The sequence below is a fragment of the Schistocerca piceifrons genome, chromosome 1 (assembly GCF_021461385.2).
Source record: "Schistocerca piceifrons isolate TAMUIC-IGC-003096 chromosome 1, iqSchPice1.1, whole genome shotgun sequence".
NCBI lineage: Eukaryota > Metazoa > Arthropoda > Insecta > Orthoptera > Acrididae > Schistocerca > Schistocerca piceifrons.
The window spans coordinates 753,813,453-753,831,262 of record NC_060138.1 but is presented as its reverse complement, the minus strand read 5'-3'; the positions used below and the strand labels follow the sequence as shown (position 1 = coordinate 753,831,262).

The 17,810-nt window shown below is 37.6% G+C and overlaps 1 protein-coding gene across 1 annotated transcript in view; it reads left to right on the top strand.

The window, feature by feature from the left end:
* Positions 1 to 17,810, top strand: part of LOC124803315 (methyl farnesoate epoxidase-like) — a 170,244-nt gene that overhangs the window by 103,869 nt on the left and 48,565 nt on the right. The window contains exons 5-6 of the mRNA XM_047264502.1: positions 5,686 to 5,800; positions 8,639 to 8,819. Coding sequence (XP_047120458.1) covers positions 5,686 to 5,800; positions 8,639 to 8,819 — 296 coding nt within the window. The remainder of the gene's footprint in view (positions 1 to 5,685; positions 5,801 to 8,638; positions 8,820 to 17,810) is intronic.

Below are 17,810 nucleotides of genomic sequence, written 5' to 3'. Positions count from 1 at the left end.
GGTTAAACAATGGTAGTGCATCAAATTTTGTCAAAAGCTTTGTGATTATCAAAGCAAAACAATTTTTAAGATTCAACAGATGTTTGGAGAAGATGCGATGGGTATAACATAAATTAAGGAGTGGTTCAGCTGAATCAAAAATGGCCGCACGTCAGCAGAGAGGGACCATTGTTCTGGCAGGATCCAAACTACTCAGAGTGCAGCTGTTGTTGAGATGGTGCAAAATTTGGTGATGGCAGATCATCATTTGACGATGTGGGAGATTGCCCAAGAGGTTGGAGTGAGTAAAGATGCTGCATATGCAATTTTGCGAGATGATTTGAACATGTATTGAGGGGCTGTGAAATTTGTGCCAAAGTTGTTAGCACTGGAACAAAAAGACCTCTGTTTTGACATTGCACAGGATCTTCTGGACACCACCAACACTTATCCCAGGTTTCTGAACACCATGATAACTGGAGATGAGTCATGGATGTATGGGTTCAACTCAGAAACAAAAAGATAGTCATCGCAATCGAAGAATCCCGAGTCTCCAAGGCTAAAGAAAGTGCAGCAATTGCGAAGCAAAATCAGGTGATGCTCACTGATGTCCGTGGAATTGTGCATCATGAATATGCACTGGAAGGACAAACAGTGATAAAGGAGTGCTATCAAGATGTTCTCTGGTGACCCCATGACATAGTTCGCCGTGAAAGACCAGATATGTGGTCGGCGAAAAAGTGGCAACTGCATCACGACAACACCCCCACACATTCATCCTACCTGATCCAAAATTTCTTGGCCAAACTTGGAATTACAGCTGTTCACCAACCTCCCTACTCTTCAGACATGGAACCTTGTGACTTCTGGTTGTTTCCAAAATTGAAGATGCCACTGAAAGGATCCCATTTTGAGAGTACAGAAAACATAATGTAGAACATGCTGACAGAGCTGAACACCATTCCAAAAGAAGACTTCCAGAAGTATTCCAGCAGTGGAAGGATTGGTGGGCTAAGTGTGCGCAAGCACAAGGGGCCTACTTTGAAGGAGATTAGGGTCTCAACCCTGTCAGGTATTCGAAATATTTTTTCTGGCCAGAGGTCGAATACTTTTTAGATAGGCCTCGTATTACCATAAAACTGAATGAAAAGTTTATTAACAAAAAGTCAGAGTTTGAAAATATTTTTAATAATCATTTTTATATGTTGTGGAGAAAATATGATCCAGATGTTCATTAGAAAAGGCAAAGATATATATGGAAGAGGCAATAACTATTCAATTTGATAAAATTGAAATTCCACCCACCTCTCCTTCAGAAGTTAGGATAATAATAAACTCACTCAAAAGTAAAAGGTTACATAGAATTTATGGTATCCCCAACAAAGTACTAAAAGCTTGTTCCCAACAGGTAAGTGGGATTCTTAACAACATATGTACTAGCTCAGTGAAACTGGGCATTTTTCCTGATAGTTTGAAAATGCTATTGTTAAGAAATTGCATAAAAAGGAGGATAGGTCTGATGCTAGCTTCTGACAGCTTTTTCCAAAATTCTTGAAAAAGTAATGTATTCTAGAATATATATGAAGATAGTAACTGTTCTCGAAAGAACAGATACCACTCATGACAGAGCAGCTTCTCTAGAATAAATGATAATTAACTGAAACCCTCAGCTGCTGATAGATGTTGCTGATATATCTCGATGGGGACAGCGGAAAATGTGTGCCCCAACTGAGACTCAAACCCGGGATTTCCTGCTTACATGGCAGGCGCTCTATCCATCTGAGCCACCAAGGACACAGATGAATAGTGTGACTGCATGGACTTATTCTTTTACGCTTCCCATGAGACCCACATTCCCAACTGTCCACAATCTACATACGTAATGTACCTAATAGATATTTGCCTATCCACTCATTACTCGTGCGCACTAAGGTGATGATTCCCGTAAGAGTTCGGGCAACCTGTGCACATTTGCACAGACAAAGGTCAATGGCTGAGTAGCCTTTAATTATATATATGAAGATAGTAACTGTTATCGAAAGGTATCAACTGTCAGCTGGAATAGCTGAACACAAACTGTAGGTCCTCTGGTAAGAGTTTGTGGGATACAACTTCAAAAGCTATTGTTAGATCCACAACGATGTCAACTAATATCTGCAGGATTTCTTTTCCCAAGAGCATTCATGTACTTTAAAAGGCTTTTACATAGTAGGTATGGTAGCTTCATAAAATTACACTGAGTTAAAGAAAACTGCCTTAATTTTCACAATGAAAAAGAAAAGGGCACAATCAAATGAACATTTTCAGAAACTAGTTACAGCATTGTGAAATGCTTACATGATTGTGCCTCCAAGACAGTTTTAATTTTTCTGAAGTCAACAATAACAGGCCTTTCTTGAAAAGTAGACCTATTTTTATTACAACGAAAATTCCAGAAGACAGTAAACAAAAATAAGAAAAAAGCAGACATTCAGATGCAACTGATAAATGCAATGCACACGTAATACAAATAAAATTTCATTATTTTTAGCATATTCAGAGAACAGGTCAATGGATACAAATTGTAAACATTATTCTATGGGAAGTTTACATCAGTTATACACTATTCAGTTATAAAATGAAGAAATATGATAACAGTTGATTTACAATATTTGTATAATTATGAGTGGATGCATTTGCAACTTCTTGTGTTTCATTGACTTTTGAATTTTTAGATATCTGCTGCATGGTTTTGTGTTCAAAGAGTACTTGTTTTGTTTTTAACTTTTTATTTCTTTGTATTTTTCATAAGTTGCTATAAAATACTTTTTATTCAGTCTTTTGACTTGCTGTGAAATTATCTTGTGGGTTTAGAGACATGTTTAACATGCTTTCTTGAGGAGGAGAACAATTATTTTTATGTGACTGAGTAGAAATTACCTTACTTTCACAGGAACTTTTTACATAAATGGTTTTGTTATGCATTATTGGTCAAATACTTTAACATAATAGGATATGTAGTATCATAGTATTACAGCAGCAAAGAAATGTATTTAAGAAAAATATTAAAACTTTTTGGCATCACCAGACTAGAATATTTCCTTTATTTTAGAATGCTTTTGGATCTTGTGAGGAATGTTACCAATTTTTTCAGACAGTTACATAGCGATTTCTTCATCTTTCCTGATCTATGTAGGACACCATTAAATCCACCATATAGATCATAGTTTTATTTGTAACTATTTAATGATTATCATATTTAACACTTCTGTTTTAGAAATAATAAAGATAACCAGTATTTTATTGATATTTACAGTTTCAACAGTTGCTAGCCTAAGTTTTTGATCTAAGTGGCATAGGGCACTATTATATAAGATTTCTGTAGAGTGTGGCAGCTATTCCCACATGAGTTGTGTAGCCAGGTGGCCTAACGAAATAAATTTGGTCCGCTTTCTGACAATGTTCAATAATACATAGGACGTCATGTAGCCTAGGTCAGTGTCAAACTAAGTTACAATAATTGAAAGTTTGTTAGTGGTTGGTTGAACATTTTTATGACATATAGGGAGTTTTTCCACTTATTACCGGATACATCTATATCTGTTTACATACTCTGCAAGCCATCACATAATACATGGTGGAGTGTACGTTGTGCCACTGTTAGTCATTCCCTTTCCTGTTCCACTTGCAAATGGACCAAGGAAAAAACGACTGTCTATATACTGTTGTATAAGCTCTGATTCCTCTTATTTTGTCTTCATGTGCTTCTGCAAGATATATACTGGTGACAGTCCATGCAGTGCTATGATTTTTTTACTAATTTATTTTGCATTATGTATCAGCATGTATTTGGTAGGGAGTTAGATCCGGTGATTATTAGTTACGTATAGACACTTTAATTAAAAAAAAAGAAAAATGTTGCACACCATGAAGGAATTACCTAACTGGGATGGAAATCAGTAGATGTTATGTACATGTATAGACAAACAAATGATCATAATTTCAGAAAAATTAGATGAGTTATTCAAGAGAAAGAGGTTCACAAACTGAGCAAGCCAGTAATACATTGGTCTACCACTTGTTCTTTTACATGTTGTTATTCATCTTGGCATTGACTGACAGAATGGTCCTCCTGAGGGATATCATGCCAAATTTTGTCCATTTGGTATGTTAGATCAGCAAACTGCTGACCTGATTGGAGGGCCCTGCTGCTAATGCTCCAAATTTTCTCAGCCTGGAAGAGATCCAGTGACCTCGCTGGTAAAGTCGGGGTTTGATGAGCGGGAAGACAAGCAGTAGAAACTCTTCCCATGTGCACGTGGACATTATCTTGCTGGAATGAAAGACTAGGATGGATTGCCATGAATAGCAACAAAACACAGCTTAGAATATCTTTGATATACTGCTGTGCTGTAAGGGTGCCACAGACAATAGTAAAGGAGTCCTGCTATGAAAAGAAATGGCACCCCAGACCATCACTCCTGGTTTTGGGTCTTGTAGCAGGTGACAGTCAAGTTGGTATCCCACCAATGTCTGCTGCACCTCCAGACTTGTCTTCAGCCTGGAACCTCATTGATTGGAGTAGAATTACCTGCAGTGATGAGCACTGCTTTCAATTGAGCCCTGATGACCAGTGAAGACATGTCTGAAGATACCCCAGATAGCGGTGGAATACCATCCTGACTGTCGTCTGCCATACGGCTCAATAACCAGGAGTGATGGTCTGAGGTGCCATTTCTTTTCATAGCAAGACCCCTACAGTTGTCACCTATCATGCCCTTAAGCACAGAGGTACATTGACAAGATTCTATGCTCCATTTTGTTGGCCTTCATTGCAAGGCATCCTGGGATTACATTTCAGCAATATAATGCCCACCCATACACAGGGACAGTTTCTGCTGCTTGTCTTCATGCTTGCCAAACTCTACCTTGGCCACCAAGGCCAAGGTCTCCCCACATGAGAACATTTGGAACATTATGAGTAGGGCCCTACAATCATCCTGGGATTTTGATGTTCTAACACACCAATTGGAAAGAATTTATTATGATACCCCTCTCAGGAGGACATCTAACAACTCTGTCAATCAATATCAAGCTGAGTAACTGCTTGTATAAGGGCCACATATGGACCAAGGGGTTATTGACTTGCTCAGTTTGTGAAGCTCTTTCTCCTTAATAAATCATCCAGTTTTTCTGAAACTGTAATCATTTGTTTGTCTGTACATCTCTCGCTTTCCATCGCTTTTAGAAAATTCCTTTAGGATGCATCATTTTTTCTTACAGTGCAATAGAAAGATAATTTTCATAAAACTACAGAACTTGTTTGAAGAATGGGAACATTCAACCAATGCACACTTAAAGTAAAGGAACTGTACATTTTAAAGAGTAGGACATTTGAATTAATTATCCTGACTCTCATAAGATTGACAAATGGTGTCCCTTATGTTTAATGGCATTGACCAATGGATGAACTGATAGTACTAGTTTATTTTCATCAGTGTTAATTTATTTTGAATGCATTCATGTCATTTTCATAATATCTGAGTAATATCTGATATGGCTCTGTCAGAATATCTCCTTTGGTATGTATAAGGCTTTGAATGCTATACCCACTAACAGATATTAATGTAATTCCTTCAATATGTTTTGAGTCTTCCTATATCAGAGTACACAAAGCACTATTAACTATTAGCAATGCAGGATCTAAAATTGGTCTCTTATTTGCAGGAAACTATACATGAACATGAGACAACATTAAGTGCAGGATGCCCAAGGGACTTAATTGATTCTTTTCTTCTGGAAAAAGAAGAAGATAAAAACAAAGCAACTTCATCATTCACAGGTTACAACATATGGCATTCTATGTTAAAAAAAAACCACTTCAACACTTTAAGTATAGCTATCTCTAGAGCTCAGTTGAATTTCATTCTTATCACATAGCACAAGGCCATTTCCAGCATCTGTATTCATGTGGTAAAAATAATAGTAATGCAGAATATTTAAGGGTTAGTAAGAAAACAAAAGTGAGAAAATAACATGCCAAAATAGTAATCTTGTCAGGTGTAGTCCCCAACAACCAGTCTTTCCAACTCATCCCATCCAGTAAGTCTCCCGTGACCTGGGACTCTGGGCAACTTTTACAAACCCTCCCCATCTCCTAGATCTCATGAGTCTTCCTCCTCCACACCTTCCCCTTTCCCTTCAACCCCTCTGCCAGAAGGAGCAACGGGCTTCAAAAGCTTGCAAATTAAAATACTTTTATGAGTGTGATCTGCTGCCTCAGTTTGATGAGTAGACTTTTTATCTATCCAGTAAAATTAAAAAAAACTGATTAAGTAGTTCATTTTCAAACTACTTGTTCTTACAGAATTCATCAAAACAATACAAAGATTTTCTGAATTAAAATTTTCAGCTTGACAAGATACAATGTATAAAACCACTTACATAAATTATTTTTTTAATTTAACTTTTATATAGAACTTCTCAAAACTGAGATGATCAATAATCAATAATAAAGGTACTCATTTTAAAAAGAACACACACTCACATGCTATAACTCACTTATGAATAACCAATGTCAATTACAATAGAATATTTACTCCCCCTTAAACACAATTACATACAATCGCAGTTGCGATAAAAAATTTATACAAATATATAGTTACTACATTAAGGTATTCTTACATGGATCCTTGCCTTATTATGTAAGTTATTACTTTAGTAAAGTACATTGTTATGAATAGAGATGTGGAAATGGATTAATAGTTGCTTGAATAATTGGAAAAATTGATTGGAAAGAATAGTTGAGTGAAAATTTTGAAGGTAATTTATGAATCTGTGCACAATCTTGGGTGAACTTTGACTGATACAAATATCAACAATCCTTTAATATCATTACATTCAAGGTCAATAAACATAATTTACATTACGTACTACTGCTTCCAGTAGTATGCGGTACCAAATAATCGCCGCAACCTTTGAAACTATCAATCTGTCACACAAAACACAATATTTTTAGTATAAATACAGAAAATTCTCCCAAAGAAAGCAGGTGTTGACAGATGTGAAAATTACCGAAGTATCAGTTTAATAAGTCACAGCTGCAAAATACTAACGTGAATTCTTTACAGACGAATGGAAAAACTGGTAGAAGCCGACCTCGGGGAAGATCAGTTTGGATTCAGTAGAAATGTTGGAACACGTGAGGCAATACTGACCTTACGACTTATCTTAGAAGAAAGATTAAGAAAAGGCAAACCTACGTTTCTAGCATTTGTAGACTTAGAGAAAGCTTTTGACAATGTTAACTGGAATACTCTCTTTCAAATTCTGAAGGTGGCAGGGGTAAAATACAGGGAGCGAAAGGCTATTTACAACTTGTACAGAAACCAGATGGCAATTATAAGAGTCGAGGGGCATGAAAGGGAAGCAGTGGTTGGGAAAGGAGTGAGACAGGGTTGTAGCCTTTCCCCGATGTTATTCAATCTGTATATTGAGCAAGCAGTAAAGGAAACAAAAGAAAAATTTGGAGTAGGTATTAAAATTCATGGAGAAGAAGTAAAAACTTTGAGGTTCGCCGATGACATTGTAATTCTGTCAGAGACAGCAAAGGACTTGGAAGAGCAGTTGAACGGAATGGACAGTGTCTTGAAAGGAGGATATAAGATGAACATCAACAAAAGCAAAACGAGGATAATGGAATGTAGTCAAATTAAGTCGGGTGATGCTGGGGGAATTAGATTAGGAAATGAGACACTTAGAGTAGTAAAGGAGTTTTGCTATTTAGGGAGTAAAATAACCGATGATGGTCGAAGCAGAGAGGATATAAAATGTAGACTGGCAATGGCAAGGAAAGCGTTTCTCAAGAAGAGAAACTTGTTAACATCAAGTATAGATTTAAGTGTCAGGAAGTCGTTTCTGAAAGTATTTGTATGGAGTGTAGCCATGTACGGAAGTGAAACATGGACGATAACTAGTTTGGACAAGAAGAGAATAGAAGCTTTCGAAATGTGGTGCTACAGAAGAATGCTGAAGATAAGGTGGGTAGATCACGTAACTAATGAGGAGGTATTGAGTAGGATTGGGGAGAAGAGGAGTTTGTGGCACAACTTGACTAGAAGAAGGGATCGGTTGGTAGGACATGTTTTGAGGCATCGAGGGATTACAAATTTAGCATTGGAGGACCGTGGAGGGTAAAAATCGTAGAGGGAGACCAAGAGATGAATACACTAAGCAGATTCAGAAGGATGTAGGTTGCATTAGGTACTGGGAGATGAAGAAGCTTGCACAGGATAGAGTAGCATGGAGAGCTGCATCAAACCAGTCTCAGGACTGAAGACCACAACAACAACAACAACAACACGAAATTCAATAGGTGCCTATCAAGTCTAAGTCATTACCTTCACATTAATTCCATTGTGTTTAGTCTTGAGTGTCACAATGTCAACATAGGCAGTGCCTTTGGTTTAAGCTCATTCTGTTTACATATAGTTTATGTATAAGAAAAGGAAAGAAAGAGAAATATTATGATTCAATACAATTGCTCCAGCCCGTGTGCACTGACATCATATGGAGGTGCACAGTGGCTGAGATTATTTCCCAGTTTATAAAGTTAGTACTGCAACCATAAAGACAATTTTAAATATACAATTTAAGAATGAATTTTCTTTTTCAATTACAGATGAACAGTTACTATCTGTATGTCTTGATTTGTTCATGGCTGGCTCTGAAACAACAAGCAACACTCTCAGTTTTGCTATTTTATACATGATGAGATATCCAGAAATACAACAAAAAGTGCAAGCAGAACTTGACTCTGTTGTTGGAAGGACCAGACTGCCATCTCTTGCTGATCGCTCAATGTAAGTTGGAAAAATTACACACCTGATGCAAGCATAAACAAAACACAGTCAAGCATCTATAAAGGACTAACAGAACTACGTTACTGTTCAATACTAGTAGTTTTATTTCATAAAACATACTACAAAGCTATGGTTGCAACATCCTTTGTCAGACAGTTAAGATGAAATATTTATCCAAAGTGGTAAAATTGCTTAATCGAATAGCTACATGTCTCACACAAAGTTCTATAGAACTTGGTGTGTATGAGGCTGAGTGGAGGTACAGTATTTTGTCAGTGTATGAAAATAGTAATAGCATGATAAGAAATACATGTATGTATGTTATACACATTCATGCTGTTATACAAAATTAATAAAACAGAAGGATAAAATTATATTTCAATTAATTTGATTTTGTGTGAACCACTGATGCACATGCTTGAAAACAATGAAGATCAAAACTAGTATAGTACGAAAAGTTCTGGCATAATGTAAATAATTTAAAATCAAAAGAGATCACTCTCTAGACAGTAGAAGTACTGAGTCGTTGACAGGTCCACAAAATGCTGCTTTAATCTGGGGTGATACTAAGTGATGAGTGGTGTGGTCATCTGTAACTGGTTCACGAGTATGATGGGAGAATTAGTGATGTGTGCGGATAAGGCTTGGAAAATCTGTTTGCAGACAAGGTATGTGAGGTAGTACCTGTCTGTGATTGCCTCTGTGAAACCTTCAGCATACTGGACAAGGGAATTCTTGTTACTGCAGATATGCCACCTGTGAGCGGGCAGGCTAAACCAGTTCAATTCTTTGGTATGTAAAGGATGACAGCTGTTGACATGCAGGTGGTTGGCAGGCTTGATACAGCTGGAGGTATGAGAGAGGTGGAAGTGAAATACCAGGAAAGCGGCTTTTTGCGCTGAGGAGGACTAGTTGAAGTGGATGGGAGAGTGGGTGTAAAGTTATGGAGGAATGGGGTAGTACATCTTGACCCTGAGTTCTGATCATGACAATATCATCAATGAAACTGAACCACACAAAAGGGTGCTGTTTTGGGAGGCTGGGAATGTTTCCTCTAGATGGCCCATAAACAGATTGGCTTAGGAGTGTGTCATTCAGGTGCCTATGGCCTTGTCACAGATTTCTTTATATTTCTTTCTGTCAAATGAGAAGCAGTTTTATGTGGGGATATAATTGGTAATCTGCATAAGGAACGAAGTAGTGGGTTAGGAATCAGAAGGATGTTGGGAGAGGTAGTGTTTGGTAGCAGCAAGGTCATGGGCATGAGGGATGTCAGCGTGTAGGGAGGAGCTGTCAACAGTGACAAGTAGGGATCTAGGCAGCAATGACACGTAGATGATCAAGAAATGGTGAAGGAAGTGTTATGTGTCTCTGATATGAAAGCACATAAACAGCAACAATGGGGCTTCCAGGATTGTTGGGTTTATAGAATTTGGAAAGCATGTAGAAGATGAGTGTGATAGGGGTCATTCAGGTGAGGAGGGAGGTGAAATTGGGAGAAATTCTGAGATGGGCTAAGGATTTGGGTAAAGGCTGGAGGTTGCGTTGGGGTTCTAACAAGGGGAAGACCTCAGACACGGCCAACCGATTCAGCTCAAATTTGGCTGGTCACTTGTGTACAATCAAAAACTATGGACTCTACAATATTTTGGGTCAACACCCCCACAATTTTGAGAAAATCACCCCTAAAGATTATAATGAGCAATCGACTCAAAACTGGAGTGATCGACAGATAATTGTACACAGAGCATTTTTCATCATCAGGTATGGGTTCCACAAATGCAAACTTTTCCAGAAATTGAGGAAAGAAACTTTTACAACTGCTGCTTCTGTAGCCACATGGTAAACGCTTTTCGCCGACAACGCCAACAGCGCTGATAGTGCAATGGCCAAGGTAACTGGCTGGGAATCGGAAAACCCAGGTTCGAATCTCAAAGAAACCTAGCAGATGTTATTCTTTTCATTTGTATTTTTCCATATCTCAGTTGATAGGGATGGGAGGGTTAATAAGGTAAGTAAATCAATAAGGGATGATAATAATAAGGTAGGCAAAATAATTATTCAAACGCTGTGAGTTAGTGAAGTATTAAACTTTTAAGCCTTGTCACATGATAACAACTCTGCGTTAGAGTGCTGCGAATTCCTCATGAGGGATCACAGATAGCCAACTGTGTGACACTTGTTTACAGTGAGGCATGGGACAGAATCCACGTGGGGAGAGTTATGTTGTCCCAGTTGCCTCTTCGTCATATCATAGTTGTGAACCTGGAAGAGAAATGTGTCCAGCATGAGCCTTACAGAAGTCAATCAGAAAGAGTTGTTTTCCATCATTAGGCTGTCGTGAACCTCACAGATACATGTAGTGATTTTTCCATCATTAATGCGCCCAATGAAAGACGTTTTGTGAATGAATACGGTGGTCTTCCATAAGTAACATATGACAAGTAACGTATGTAGTTTGTAGTAATTAATTCCTCTGTTTATGCCATAATAACTATTTATTGTTTGTTGTGTCATAGCTTTCAGGTGCATAATCTGAATAATGGAGGATGTACACCCTTCGACTAGTGCTGTAATATATGGTTGGGAGCCCGTCACAGACGATGGCAAGCGGGAAGTTACCAACGCTGTGTTTTGGTTTGTAGAAGTGCTGCAAGACAGATGCATTATCAGTGCACTACCAGAAGCAGGCAGTTCTGTTTCTTGGTGTTTCAGATTGATAGGAGTGGCTATCATCGAGCAATTTTTGGAGCTGATAAACGAAATAACTTTTGTTGATACTGAAGTACTATACCATGAAGACGAAGCAGAAAGGGATTCAGTGGAAGATATCCCAACTAGTGAATCTAAAAATGGTCATAACACTTTGGAAATCTCCACATCACTGGGAATATGTGCTTCATCTGTTCCCAATTAGAATTATGAACTGGTTACTAAGCGATTGAACTACGGTGCTATACTCCTTGAAGTAAAAGTAAAGGCAGTAGTGCTAGCCAGGAATCACCCAATTTGGAACTTACAAACACTGCAAAAGAATGGAGCAAGAACAGCCCTGAAAATAAAGGACTTGAAATTGTGGGAAAGTGATATCACTGAAGGAGGGACAAGATACGACAAATACCAGGTGATAAATAAGTGGACATAGGACCGATTTGTCGAATCACATTGTTGTAACGAGAATGTAACAACGAGAATACTTCAGGAGTGGGCTGCAGGTGCAGCATTTCAATATATGGCCAACAAAGATTTTATGTTTGCTGCATCATTATCTTGGGCAAGAAATTTCAAATCAGAGTATAAAATTTGTCAATGGCACATCACTAAATACATCTCTCATAAGGAGGTATAAAATATAGAAGATATACAGAAAGTGGCAGCTCTTTTCAGCATGCAAATGGCGTCACTTATGACCAGTTTTAATTGTGATTACGTGATCAACACTGATCAAACAGGATGTGAGTATTGGGTGAACATTCGATGTACATTATTGCATAAGGGAGAAAAACGAACCCTTGTTGCAGTTGGTAGTAAAAACAAACTAACACATTTGTACACGGCGCAATATGCCATCACAGCCGCTGGAAAAGTGTTGCTTAAGGTTTTCCTGTGTTTACAAGAAACGAATGTTACATTTGGTCCTCGGGTTATAGAAGAAGTCAATCGTTTGACTGATTGAAAAATGTTTGCATTACATGCTCCAAATCCGGGAAACTGACGAATGCTCTTTACAGAACATTTCTTGAGAATGCTTTAAAACCATACGTTTCTGATAAAAAGTTTTGTCTAATATTGGATTCTTGGAGTAGACGAATTAATACTACAATATATGACACAATGTTTATAGATGGCGAGGGTCAGCCGACATGCACAGTGAAAGTAATACCACCAAACTGCATACCTGTGTGCCAGCCATGTGATGTTTATTTCTATTGCCAGGTTAAAAACTTTATTTCCAGGCTTCAGAATTGCAGTGTGCTTCTGGAAACCCAGCAGGAATTGCACTCATTAGATGTTCTTGGTTCTGTGCGTATATTTGTTTCAAATGTTTATATGACAGGTAACATTCATCTAGTTGTTCAAAGAAAAGTGAGGACATGTAACAGTGACTGAAAGAGCCATTGTAAAGTGACCTGGAGTAACATTTTAGTTGTTTACTATCCCAAGAGGTTTGAGAAATTTGTTTGCCTACCTTATTTTTATCATTTGTTATTGATTTACTTACCTTATTAACCCTTCTATTCCTACTAATTGAGATATGGAAAAATACAAACGAAAAGAAGAACATCCACTAGGGTTCTCCAATTCCCAGCCAGTTACCTTGGCCGTTGCACTATCGGTGCTGTCGGCAAAAAGCGTTTACCATATGGGTACAGAAGCGGAAGTTGTAAAAGTTTCTTACCTCGATTTCTGGAAAAGTAGGCATTTTCGTACCCCATACCTGATGATGAAAAATGCTCTACTTACAATTATCTATTGATCCTGCCAATTTTAAGTCAAGTGCTTGTCATAACCTTTAGGGGTGAGTTTCTCAAAAACATGGGGGTATTGACCCAAAATATCTTAGATTCCTTCGTTTTAGGTTGTACACAAGCGACCTGCCAAATCTGACCCAATTCGGTTGGCCATGTCTGAGGCCTTCCCTTTGTAAGATAGGATCACTATAGCAGAGATTGTAGGTGGAAGAGTCAAGACAATTGGTGGAAGCCTTTTGTCAGATAGTTACTGAGATTCACGATGACAGTGTTGGAACCTTTGTTTTCAATGATGGTTTGTGTTCTTGAGAAGGGATCTGGGCTAGGATGGTGAGGTTAAGTTTGAGGTAAGGAATTCTTCGATGGTGACCAGGTGGCAGGTAGGTAGGGGGTCACAGGTGGATGGATGTATGAACTGAGAAAGCCAGAAGAACAGACACTTGCAATCAAATACACAAACACATAACTACAGTCTCATTGTGTTGTGGCCAAGGTGGACAAGTGGTAGTCTTGAGAATAGCTCGTAGGAACAGAGAAGAATATAGGGATGTGTGGTTGAGATAACAGTAAAAATAGTGTGCATGAGAGTCTACAGACTCAGAAGCCAAGCTAAACGTGGGAGGTAGAGTGAAGTAAGAAGTAAGTTGGGTGTTGGGAACAGGAAATGTCATGAGAATAGAGTAGAGGTAATTTTAGGACAAGAAGCAGCAAATATCTACATCTACATCTATACTTTGCAAACCACCATGAGGTGCATGGCAGAGGGTACATCCCATGTACCAGTTATTAGGGTTTATTTCTGCCCCATTCTCACATAGAGCATGGGCAGAATGGTTGTTTGAACACTTCTGTGTGTGCAGTAATTATTCTAATCCTATACTCACAATCTCTATGGGAGTGATACATAGGGGATTGTAGTATATTCCTAGAGTAATCATTTAAAACTGGTTCTTGAAACTTTGTTGATAGACTTTCTCAGGATAGCTTACATCTATCTTCAAGAGTCTTACATTTCAGTTCCTTTTGTATCTCTGTGACAGTCTCCCATGGATTAAACAAATGTGTGACCATTTGTGCTGCCCTTCTCTGTATATAATCAATATCTCCTGTTAGTACTATCTGGTATGGGGCCCACACACTTGAGCAGTATTCAAGAACTGATCACATGAGAGATTTGTGAACAGTCTCTTTTGTAGACTGATTGAACTTCCCCAGTATTCTACCAATAAACCAAAGTCAACCATCTACGTTACCCACAATTGAAGATATCATTTGGTCCTACACATCTCCTGACTTCAATCAGCTTATCTGCATGTCAATTACATTTTAAGTTATTATCCATTTGGACTCCAAGAAATTTTATGACAATTTTCTCCTAACAAGCTGACAAGTAAGCAATAATACATATTTCTGGGCTTTTTAACCATACCTTACAATAATAATCCCGAGGTGGAAATAAATAAGTGATAATGAAGCTTTGTAAATGATCACCTGCTAGTTAATGGTGGATATCTCATAGACACATTCAAAAATTGTAGAAACACACAAATTTCTGATCTTCCACTCTTCTAATTTTGCAAGTACATGCACACTCACACACTTCCACAGCCATGCCAATGATTTTATGATTGATGTACGTGGATGGATATCTTAAGCTAAAACTGCCTGACCAACATAAGCCTGTTACATAAGCCTGTTATTGTGACTGAAATATCAATGATTCACAATCAGAATTGGTCAAATCAGACAAATATCTGGATATAATGGTTTGTAGGGATATGAAATGCAATGATCACATATGCTCAGTCATAGGTTTAAAGGCCAGTGACAGACTTAGATTCATTGGCAAGATACTGGGAGAATGCAGTCAGTCTGCAAAGGAGACTGCTCATAAATTTCCTGCACATCCCATCTTAGAATATTACTCAAGTGTATGGGACCCAACTGAATATGACCAACACAGGATACTGGATGTACATATAAAAAGAAGGGCATTGTGAATAGTCACAGGTTTGTTTGACTCAAGGTAAGTGCCAAAGAAATGTTGAAGAACTCAAATTGGCAGACTCTTGAAGAAAGAAGCAAACTGTCCTGCAAAAGCCTACTTACAAATTTTCAGGAACCAACATTAAGTGAAGAATCAAAGAATATACTACAAGAGAACAATCTGATTCAATATTTTTCAGGAAGCTCAATCTGCAGAACTGATCAACTATAAACAGGAACTCTTGAACATAGATTTACCTTTGTAATATTATCATGAACTTTTTTAAAAATATGACAATGAAATCAGTATTTGAATAAAAGAATAAATAACGCATAGCTCAATAACAAAAAAATAGTCAATTATGGTAGTTTCCTTAAGTTAACTTATTTATCATGTAGCATAACATAAAAGAGAACTGTTATTCCATAATCACTTTTAAAGGCATTAATTTTTTTAAACTCCGTTATCTACAATCTGTATTTCTTAGTTTCAGCCTTCTTACTTTCATATAATCAGTTGGTCATTAGGATGCTGGAGGAATGGATAGTGTACATTAGTTCCTAGTTTTCCAATAAGAAATACCTATCCATTCAACGGCACCACTGAAGGTGCATATTTAGTCCATATGAACTATTTATGACAGTCACTGCTCTGAATGTGAACGGGTGACTGAGCTACCAGTACTTCATTTTTGACAATAAGCTCTGTGGTTATGACAGCTGGAGTTTCTGAAGGCACAATTCTGCAAGGCGCTTAATTTTGTAAGCGCCTTAGTCGCCAAGTGTTGGTGAACAAACAGAGAACATTTTCTACAGCTTTATGATGTATTCATGGGACCTCAACTCTGTTATGGGTGCCAGGTGTACAAAATAACCAAGACCTAAAGATCTGTAAATTTTAATACTATGCACTAGATTACACCAAGCTCAGAAAACCTGAAAACAGCTGGGTTAGTGGTGTACTGACACCACATCCCTCCATACCACATCCAGGGATGCAATTGGCAGAGAATTATGCAGTGGTTGCAGCACCAAAGGTCTGCCAGTGCCTGTGGATAGAGTTTACATTTTACTAGATTAGACCTAGTACAGCAGCTTATATGACTAGTTCTATACCTAGTTCCCACAAGCCACCTGATAACAAAGCAAAATGTACAAAAAATTTACTGGTTCTTGCTTGATCTGAACTCTAAGGCATTCCATCTGATTCTCCCCAAAACCAGATATATGGCTTTTGTAAATGACACACATACTACAAAGCAATTGAGGGCCTGTAAGAAAAACTTTCAGTTCTAAAATGACGTGCACTGCCACCCAGCAGTGTTAAGAGATTCATAGTTATTTTTGATATTGTGGAACCACATAGTGAAAGTACACCAGTTCATATTTTTAAGTTAACTTCTTTTACAGTAACAGCAGCACCACTGATCAACAAATTTTATGTTGGGGATAGCCTTTGTTGTTCCATGGTTTTTCCATAATCATATTGCCAATATCAACTTACTGAACACTTTCAGTGTTTATGACATGGAGTTTTGATGCTCTAAAATGTATGTGATGTATTCAAGCTACACAACTGCTCATTTGCTCCATCTTCATGAGTGCACTTTAAGCCATACATTGTATGTATCCAACACAGAAACTAGGTTAGTCCAACTGTTTGCTTACAACTGCTAGCAAAGGATGTGATTTTGTGCTTGGAACTAGGTTAGAGGAATTCTAACTAATAAAGTGGTTGATGTATTACCGAGAAAGTCCTAAACAGCACTTACTTCAGCACATTATAACATTCCCTTAAAGGTTTCCCAGTCAAGGCACAGGAAACAATTATGGCCAGAAATATAGGACACTATGCTATAGCTGGTAAGCCAACTACCTTAGTGCACTTCTTATTTCTCAGAAGTTTCTGAGTTTTTTATTTATTCATCTTTTTGATGAATTTGAATTCACTTTAACAATCTATTAATAAAGCTTGAGCATTAATGACCCTAATGTTGTGCTCTTCTAACCACAACAACAACAATCTTGGATCACTACATGCCATTAGAGATGACTGCCATTGCTGCAGTATTTTCAGATCTTCTAAAAACCGCCTTCTACATCAGTCAAATCATGATAACTTATAGTGGTATTTGTAAATGTCCTTTTGTAATTTATCAAGCATAATCCAAACACTTTGTACAAGAGTCACAACATTTATAGAACTGAAGTCCAAACGTCTTTAACATTCACAAAAGTCACTAGATGTAAACCTGAATGATTTGTCGGTGTTTTGATTACTCAAAGAAGCAGCAAATAGAAAATTTCCATTGTGATAAAAACATACAACACATAGTACATAGGTAGTTGTTCATCTTATCACTTCCTGAATAACATTTATAATATTTCTTGATATTCACATATTTTGTTTGATTTGCTCTTATGTATAAATTTTAACCAATACCAAGGAAATTTATGAATGCTTCATGATTGAACATAACATTGTATAGATCACAATTTAATTATTGCATATTTAAGAGTCATGAAAGAAGGA